Source organism: Schistocerca piceifrons, chromosome 1 (genome assembly GCF_021461385.2).
Source record: "Schistocerca piceifrons isolate TAMUIC-IGC-003096 chromosome 1, iqSchPice1.1, whole genome shotgun sequence".
NCBI classification, from domain to species: Eukaryota; Metazoa; Arthropoda; class Insecta; order Orthoptera; family Acrididae; genus Schistocerca; species Schistocerca piceifrons.
In genome coordinates this window covers 31,796,452-31,806,663 of record NC_060138.1, presented here as the reverse complement: position 1 = coordinate 31,806,663, position 10,212 = coordinate 31,796,452, and the positions used below count along the sequence as shown (strand labels likewise).

General features: G+C 43.5%; 1 protein-coding gene across 2 annotated transcripts in view; it reads left to right on the top strand.

Annotated features, from left to right (window-relative positions):
* The first annotated feature begins 598 nt into the window (after positions 1-598).
* The window catches only part of LOC124787489 (cystathionine beta-synthase), a 167,667-nt gene continuing 158,053 nt past the window's right edge, over positions 599-10,212 (top strand). Inside the window, exon 1 of one of the 2 annotated variants that reach the window (XM_047254343.1) lies at positions 599-685. In XM_047254343.1, coding sequence (XP_047110299.1) covers positions 679-685 — 7 coding nt within the window. In that variant the 5' untranslated portion in view covers positions 599-678. Of the gene's footprint in view, positions 686-1,042; positions 1,164-10,212 lie in introns of those variants that run through there. The other variant, XM_047254344.1, reaches the window with a different exon arrangement.

The window sequence follows — 10,212 nt, the reverse complement described above, 5'->3', positions numbered from 1 at the left end:
CTGAGGTCATCAGTCCCCTAGAACTTAGGACTACTTAAACCTAACTAACATAAGAACATCACACACATTTATGTCCGAGGGAGGATTCGAACCTGCGACCGTAGCGGTCGCGCGGTTCGAGACTGTAGCACCTAGAACGGCTCGGCCACTTCGGCCGGCTATAAACTTGTACTACTGTGGTAGGCGTGGGCTTCGTGTCAATCTTGGCCACAATAATGAGTTCACTAAGCTATTTGTAGTAGCTTACCCGCGCTCCAATTTTTTTTTTATTCATTGCCCCTACCCATAAAATATACTTATTTATAAAGAAGTTAGAAACACTTCACATAAAATATTGGCGAAATAGAGGATCGGACATATGTTGCCCCCTGCTGCCTAACGTTACATCTAGTTCGCAGAATACTACACGGGCTGAAAGCCGTATTTCGGCAGACAGGGAGATAGTGCGTCGTTTACCGCAAGAACGCAGCACAGGATTTCGCGCGGCAGGTCAGGTTAGGTCCGGCTCGCCCACTGTCAAGGACGCTGCCCCCTCTCCTCCCCACCAACGGCCGCCATGGGCGAACCCCCTCCACCCCCCACCATTGTGCGTAGGCTACCGCGCCGGGCAGATTCGCCAGCGTGGAAAGCTACAGTACCACCCGGCATCCCACAGCAGGAGACGGGGCACCGTACACAATGGAGAGTAAGTACACGCGAGAAATTCCTGGCCTGCCGCCAAGCCCGCCACCTTAATGGCGCACGCGTTGTGCCAGGTGCTCGTACAACACGGTGCTCCGACATCTCATGTGACGCTCTTGCTCTTAAGTGACATCCCTTCTCCTTCAGAAAGAACAATAACATCACTTTTCACACAGCACAACTATTGTCCATTGTCAGTTAGGGTATGTACATGGACGGCATTACCGTAACTCACTGTATAGTGTTCCTGTGAGTGCGCTTTATCTATGAGGATACTCGAGTGATCGATGTCTGACCACACGATTGCAGCTTTGCGCGGTCTGTTGGAGCAGTGTTTACGATCTAGTCGTTTCAGTTGTGCGGTGAGTCAGCAGCTCTTGAATTCTGCTACGTAGCGGATAAGCGATAACCGTTCTGCGATTTCCGTGCCCGTTTCACATTTCTATCGGTGGCATTGGCGTCTTCAGGCAGCCTCACATAAAGTAAGTTTTGCAGCACATTGACGCTGTATTCCTTGTTAGTTACTTGGGTTGGACAAGCATCGTGTTTTGTTACATGAGTCGCGAGTCGTTTGTCTTTGCTTTCTGTGGTGCATATCGCTGAAAAAGAAACAATGAATTCTCTTTGCACTCTGTTTTGTAATAACTTTGATTATCACTGGCGTACGAAAAGGAATAGCTTCCTTTTCCTTGATTTTGCGTATGAGTGTTGTTTTTGTTGGCAGTGTTGTTGTCGTTCTTGGAGATTCGCTCTTCGATGTGTTTTCGTGAATTTGCTCTAGCGATGTTGAACGATTTACAGATAGCGTGGTGAACGTGTGAGAAAAACCTGCAAAATCTCCAGCTCTATGAATAAATTATTGTTTTGTTGCCATACGGAAACACTGTCAAATAGTAGCAGAGCGTAGCTTTTTTGGTGTATCGTAATACCACGCTGTTCTCAGTATTATAACGCAAATATAAAACATACGATGTATGTGCAAGTCTTATTCTCACTGTTGTTATATTAATTCATTTATTGCATGTATATCATTCGGAACAAAGAAGTCAGCTGTTTTGCCATCGCTTATTCGGCAACATCCAGTTCCAACGTTTATATTTTATTTCTTGCTGCCTCAGCATGTACGAATATTTAGCGTTTTCTCTTGTGGGCTGATTCTTTCAAAGAATATCTCAGCAACCAGACGGTATTGATAATGCAATTTATTTGCGTAAGTAGTGCCGTAACCAGTGTCGAACCGACAGGTTCATCTTCATAGACGGCTGCTCACAAGATGCACATTTGTTGAAGCTTACGTAAGTTTTTGCTTCTTTATTTCTCCTTGTGGTGAAAGATTCTTGGGATGGTGTCGCCTTACGTTAAAAAAAAAAAAAACGAGGGTGGAAACGACCTATTTAAACATAAATGCCCTATTTCGTTTGCCGTATCAAAGTGGTAATTTCGAATAATAGCGCTGTTACCAAAGACAATGCAGATAGTGTGTTTCTGTACGGATAACATGAAAAACACAGCTGCCATTGACAACTTTGAAAGCCCTCCGGGAACGTCGTTCACATTAAACAACTGTTTTCCGCATTTAATTCATGTCATTTAAAGCATCAGTTACCGATAGCTTCAATGTCATTTAAAGGATCTAGTACCGATAGCTGCAATGTCATTTAAAGCAAGTAGCTCCAGGAATGGTAGTTTCTTAAATGTGTGCAGGGTTCTGTGGCTACTGAAGCAAGCCTAGTTAGTGACTCAATACAACTACAGATTAAGGAGGGGAATGGTGTTTTGTATTAAAGATTCCAAAATTTGTGTCTCACTTCATTTTATGTTGTGAGTAAAGCTCAATGGAGAGCGTAAGGGAGGCCGAGCAAGAGATAGAAAACGAAAATTAACTCATGGCCGGTAAGTACGTCTTCTGTGGCAGTACTCTCTAATTCCACCGATTCAACGAAACGTGTGTTACTGTTTCGTTTGTCGTCTCGAACGTCCAGATTTAATAATTGTCAACACAAGCCCTTCAAGTGATGTAGCTCCGGGGAAAAGATTGGATGAGGAAACCACACTGTCGGGCGATGTGATGATGTCTGCTTCATAGAAACCAAAAGAAACTTATGAAGAGCTGTTGATGTTTTTCTATCTGAGGAGAAACAAAAAATATCGAAACAGTTATCTGTTCGTGATGCAGACCTTAAGCGAAAATAAACAACGCCAATCACGCGTCCTGATTAACGAAAATAAGCTAAGTGTCTCTTTGGCTCTTTTTTTTCTTTATTGTGATTTTAAAACCCGGAGAACAGGTAGGCTGGCAGCAGCACAATCCGCCGCTCTTCAGCCAAAGATAGCACAATGATATAAACGGAGAAGATACATGACTTGGAAAAACGGCGGGAAAAAACAGGAGGCACACGAACATAAAAAAAAACATGAAGCCGTTCACACTCGATGACAATCCACACGACAAACCGTTGACACGAAGCACAAACACTGAAGATGACGATGGCACTGGTGAACGATGGTCTCTTTGGCTCGGACCACGTTGTCATTTCTGGCGGGCGACCTTCGTGGCATTTGGTAGCGCGACCTTCATATTGCGAAACAGTCTTCTCTGTTGGCGGCGCCACTTTCGGCGACAGCTGCCAATCACCTCTTGGCATCGAGCTGCGCAAAAACATCTGTTCTCAATTGGCGCAGATTGCAGCGTGCTTGGCAGCGTGCTAGACGATGTTCGTATTTGTGCTTTCGTGTGCTGTTGATTAATTTGACAATGACGAAAGCGTTTCTGAAAGTTTGCGTTTGGAGCGTACTGGTACTTGCTAATTCAGCAAATCGTGGACGGTGGGAAAACTAGATAAAAGAAATAAATCATTCGTCTTGCGATGCAAAGCGCATACTTCAGGGACTAAAGCTGCGAGCGAATTACGGTTTGAAGGTTGTTGTATAGAACAGACTTAAGACACAATTATATGGGAGAATTTCAAAGAAGGAAAAACATGATATAGGGACACTTGCCACAATCTTATCCGTACAAGGATCGGTAGAAAAAAATGGCTCTGAGCACTATGGGACTCAACTGCTGAGGTCATTAGTCCCCTAGAACTTAGACCTAGTTAAACCTAACTAACCTAAGGACATCACAAACATCCATGCCCGAGGCAGGATTCGAACCTGCGACCGTAGCGGTCTTGCGGTTCCAGACTGCAGCGCCTTTAACCGCACGGCCACTTCGGCCGGCCAAGGATCGGTAGACTAAACATACAATAGGGCTTCAAAAAGATTGGATTACACAGTTCGGGTTAACGAAGACGATACGGTGATGGAGTTGTGCACACGACATTTCATTTCATATCATGATATCGCCAAAAATGATCGCTGGCAGAAGATATGCACATTACACATACAGGGTGAAGCAGCAAGGACCAGTCACTCCAGGTTCGAATCCTGCCTCGGGCATGGATGTTTGTGATGTCCTTAGGTTAGTTAGGTTTAAGTAGTTCTAAGTTCTAGGGGACTGATGACCTAAGATGTTAAGTCCCATAGTGCTCAGAGCCATTTTTGCTCAATTATAGTAACAAGGTAATAGCGTTGCAGGAGAAGGAGCCCAGAAACGTCTACCAAATGTAATCGAAGCTCGAAATGTAGATCTTCAGCTCTGGTACATACCGTAATGCGGTTTTAGAAGACAGTACTGCACACTGAATTTCGTCTGTACTGTTAGCTGCTCGCAGACCAGTGTTATACTGCATTTGAATTTTGAAGTGGTCCGTCGTTCCTTGTAAGACATCTTGTTTTCGTTTGCCTCCATGTATAAGACCAGAAGCGTTAACTCTGGTGAGCCTGCAGTCCATTTTGTGCTAATAATTACCAAAAATTAATTAATAATTACCTGTACAAAATGGGCAGACATTAGTCACCTTAGTACGATGGCCGTAATTACAACGTGGCGGTTCTGTGACAGAAGTACTGCCAGATGTAACACCCCAGGACTTTTAACTGTGCGGAAAACTGAAGCAAAAGGTCTACAGGGAAACACCGACAACTACGGATGCCCATAGCGTCCATATGAAATTCAACGGGCAGTGTTGTCGGTGCGCAACTGCTTGTATCACTGCCCAACTCAATATTTCGAGCACTTCCTCTGACAGCTATAATAATAAACACACGAAGTGAACCATCTGGTATAGCATCGGAGACGTTAGTGGAATCCCTTTTCCTGACGCTGGGACAGTTGGTGATGATGTTTTTATCTGTGTACGAGTTGTTTGCCACGACGACAATCCGTATTACTTCAGTTGCATTTCAGCAGGGTGAACTCAAACTCCACCGATAAAATTTCAATTTTATCCACGCGATATTGTCTGAGTATTTAGGTATAACGGACCGGTGGTATCCTGCGGCTCATTATAGACTTATTGTCCGTCGTTTGACTTGTTGCCGCCATTGCTGTACGTGTCTGTATTGCACTGAAAATACGTGCACGGTTGTTCAAATGTGGACGGTATGCGCCATGTATCATTTTGGGAGGAAGCTTGTTCCATTCACACAGACTACTTGCTGTCGACATCAGTGATGGCCATTTTACTAATCATCCACAAGACTTCACTCACTGTCAGTACTGTCTGGCAGTGTCAGTTGGATCAGAACGGATGTGTTTACTTGTGAAGAGTTGGCCGATATGCACCTCGCGAATGAGGCCCTACTATGAAGCTGTGCATGTGAGGAATATTGCATTACTGTGTGTCTTGTGATGTACGTTTTTGTGACTACATATGCACGCTTTTTGACTACTGTGAAAGGTATTTTCACGGAAACTAAGATAAATGAGAAAACAAACTGAGTAACTCGTTGCTCTATTACCCAGCAACGAGACACCGGAGACCATGGGTCCCTTGCACCAAAATAATCAGAAAATATACCTGAATAGGCACGGAAATTTTAACCGTGGATTTCGGGTTTATCCGGTATTCTTGTTAAATTGGAAGTTAGATTTAATTCAAGACTATTTACTGTTGAGGAACGCGGTTGGGCTGAGTGAAGTTTGCAAGATGATCTTTCTTTTCCCTTAGATGGGTTATGTGTAGTTTAGTCCACTGTGTATTAAAATACTCGTTTTCTTAATTGTACGTTTCTCTTCAGTTAAAACGTTTTTCTTGTACACAGTGGCGCAGTACTCTTTTGTGCATTATTGCGTACAGTAATCTAATCTACATCTACACCACTGGTCTGCAATTCAGATCCAAGTGTTTAACAGAGGGTTCACAAAACCAATTTCAGATTCTCGGCCGTTCCATTCTCCAATCAGGCGTGGGAAAAATCGAACATTTAAATCTTTCCCTGCGAGCTCTGATTTCTCTTATTTTATTACTATGGCCATTTTGCCCTTTATAGGTGGGAGTCAACAAAATATTTCCGCATTCGGAAGAGAAATATGGTGATTGAAATTTTGTGAAAAGATCTCACTGCATCAAAAAGGGTCTTTTTTTAATGTTTGCCACACCAGTTCGTGTGTTGTATCCTTAGCAATTTCTCCCCTGTTTCCCGATGATACATAAAGTACTGTCCTTTTTTCTGTGATGTCCTCCGTCAGTACCATCTGGTAAAGATCCCATACTGCGCAGCAATACTCTAGCAGAGGACGGACAAGTGTATAGTGTAGGCAGTCTCTTTAGTAGACCTGTTACATCTTCTAAGTGTTCTGCGAATAAAACGCAGTCTTTGGTTCGCCTTCCCCACAACATTATCTATGTTATCGTTGCAATTTAAGTCGCTCGTAACTGCAAACCCCAGGTATTTAGTTAAATCGACAACATGAAGAATGATCGACGTTTGTCGTATTTCCTTTTTTTCTACTCTTCCTTTCCACTTTTAATTCTCCTTAAGAAGATTTTTACTTTATTTTTGGCGGAAGGAACCCCCAGCTCCCGGGAGCCCTTGCCGCACCACCTGCTTAACGCTTGTGGTTGCTACCACACGGACTGCGTAAGTCCAGTTGGATGGCTTCCAATAACTGTGGCTGCATATCTATTGGGAAGTGTAGACACTTGTGTCTATTTAGAGTCCCAACAATGGCCAAGGGCTATGTGTGTGTATGTCGGGGGGGGGGGGGGGGCGTGTGCGCGCCAGTGAGTCCATATATGATGAGTCTGTTCTCTGTTCCTATGTACGTACTAAAAATGAAAAGAGCGGACCATTTTCGTTCTACAGAAAGTCGCGATATTTTACACAGCGTAACTAATTAGCCACTGAAAGAGAACTAAGATACACTATTTATTCCAGTGAGCGCCAGTTCCCCCGCAGAGGTATTTTCTGTTTTACTTTGGTATTTCTGAAGTAAAATACAATCGATTTCAAGACAATATTGCACCATCTTCAGGTACCACGCCGAATAGGTACATACAGGTGAGTTTTTATGTGTCGCATTCGATTGTACGTAGGTCAAAATAAAGGGAACATGAAAATAAAACAAAAAAATTAACTGCAGGAAAGTTAACGTCCATTGGAATAAATAAATAACAGCTGACAGTCCTGCGGATGTCTGGTACGTAATAGACTCCACGGGAATACCAGGTGATCAAAAAATCAGTATAAATTTGAAAACGGAATAAATCACGGAATAATGTAGATAGAGAGGTACAAATTGACACACATGCTTGGAATGACTTGAGGTTTTATTAGAACAAAAAAAAAAAACAAAGTTCACAAAATGTCCGACAGATGGCGTTGGACAGCAAAACGTCAGTGACTGCGCATGACAATTGTGTATGAAAGGAGCTGTAATGAGACAGAGAATCAGATGCGCCAGCAGTCGCACCATGTTGACGTTTGACGTTACCTGAAAAGGCGCTTTTAGTGAAGCTGTATTATCAGAATGGGGAATGTGCTAGTTCAGCGTTACGATCCTATCGCCATAGGAAGGGGACTCGAACGGGTAAAGGTCCGTTGACAAATGCAGCTGTGGCGAGAATGATTTCGAAGTTCGAAGCCACGGGTTGTTTGTTTAGACGGTAGACCCCGTAGTGGCCGACCGAGCACAAGGCGTAATGCTGCTGAGACAGTTCTGGAAGAAGTGGAGACTGTAGCGGGTTCGTCTATGCACAGGGAAGTCAGCGCTCGTGCAGTCGCACGTCGCACCGACATTCCATACACTACTGTTTGGTTGGCACTTACGCGTATCCTCCGATGCTATCCGTACAAAATCCATCGGCATCACGAACTGTTACCTGGCGATTTAGTGAAGCGGAGGGCATTTGCGGTGTTGGCGTTTCAAAAGATGGCGGAAGATGACGATTGGTTGAGTAACGTGTTGTGGACCGACGAAGCTCATTTCTCGCTCCGAGAGTCTGTCATCGCCAACAACTGCAGACTTTAGGCTACCGAAAATCCTAGAATTGTCGTGGAAACTCCATTGCACGACGAGAAAGTACCGGTATAGGTTGGATTTACCACATCTATCTTTAAAGGGCCTTTTTTCTTCGACGAAATGTGTGATTCTGGTTTTGTAACTGCTACCGTGACGGGTAAGAGGTACGTCTATACGTTACAGAAGCGCATCATCCCCAGCCCGGCTGATAAACACCTGCTGGAACGTACGATGTTTATGCAGGATGGCGCTCCACCCTATATTGCTAGACGCGTGAAAGATTTCTTGCGCGCGTCGTTTGGTGATGATCGTGTGCTAAGCCGCCACTTCCGTCATGCTTGGCCTCCCAGGTCCCCAGACCTCAGTCCGTGCGATTATTGGCTTTGGGGTTACCTGAAGTCCCAAGTGAATTGTGATCGACCGACATCTCTAGGGATGCTGAAAGAAAACATCCGACGCCAATGCCTCACCATAACTCCGGACATGCTTTACAGTGCTGTTCACAACATTACTCCTTGACTACAGTTATTGTTGAGGAATGATGGTGGACATATTGAGCATTTCCTGTAAAGAACATCATCTTTGATTTGTATTACTTTGTTGTGCTAATTATTCGTATTCTTATCAGATGAAGCGCCATCTGTCGGACATTTTTTGACCTTTTGTATTTTTTTGCTTCTAATAAAACCCCATGCCATTCCAAGCATGTGTGTCAATTTGTACCTCTCTATCTACATTGTTCCATGATTTATTCAGTTTTCAAATTTATACTGACTTTTTGATCACCCGGAACAATCCAAGCTGAGCATATCGTAATAATAACGGATTCGCTCTGCGCGTTACGAACAGTAACATCAGCTCGTAAAGACAAAGAGAGCTGCTATCTGCCACACCAAATGGCTGCTGCTCTCTCAGAACTAAGAAGAAACGACACATTTGTACGGACTGTGGGACGTGTTGGCATTGTGGGAATGATAAGGCTGACCAACTAGCAAAGAACGCAGAAGGGAATGGAATACAAGAGAAGCGTTCCGGTTGGAGATATAATTGCTTTAGCCAGATTCAAGGCTAGAAGTGAATGGAACGTGGCGTGGAAGACGGAAGATCTGCACGCGTCACATGCTACAAGCAAATCCATTCAAACATGCCGAAGGTACATTGGTGCGCCAAAAAGTGCGATGAAACGCTGACCCGCTGGCAAAGGGAACAAGAGCCATTTAGTAATGTCCGTTATCAGACTGGATTTCAACCACGACTACTAACGACATCATCTCCATATAATTCACGTCAAAACATCATGACAGTGCGACTGTGGGAAGATGCAGCACATCAGCCACGTCCGAAAAGTTTCGAGACGAGTAACCAAGGACTCTAAAAAGCGTGCATTAAAACTTATGAGCACTTGTACATCTTCGCAACTGTCTGGCGCATCTTTTCTATTGCAAGCTCTTTGCTTTCTATATTTTGGGGGAAATTAGTATGGATCAAAACAAGGAAAAAATGTCCAGTAAGCATGGGCTCAAATATGCATACCTTCAGAGCTGTGAGCACTTCTTCAGTGGAAAAGATGTGTTTCACAATAAGGCGAACGAATGCTCATTGCTCTTAAAGTAAGCACTTTAGAGCCCATGTTTGCTAAACATCTTGTTTTTTTTTATTTTGGTCCATACTACCACCTTTGAAAGTTCACCAGCCGTGCGGTTAAAGGCGCTGCAGTCTGGAACCGCAAGACCGCTACGGTCGCAGGTTCGAATCCTGCATCGGGCATGGATGTTTGTGATGTCCTTAGGTTAGTTAGGTTTAACTAGTTCTAAGTTCTAGGGGACTAATGACCTCAGCAGTTGAGTCCCATAGTGCTCAGAGCCATTTGAACCATTTTTTTTTTTTAAAGTTCACCGTTGGAGTTCTGGTTCACCCTATATATTTGTGTAGCATATAATTATTCGATGCCATTAATTATTAGTAGAAATGATAAAGCTTATAGGACGAATCTGTTACGAATATTTATATTAATGTTAGGACCAATCTGTTTGAAGTATTTTTGTTAATATTTATGATAACCTGTAAGTTATAGTGCGTTTCTGATACAATGAAATAAATAAATGAAAAGTATTAAGCAAGACGAATGGAAGACTTATTTTTTCAGGAAGGATTCTGGGGAAGTCCAGTGCAACTGTAAAAAA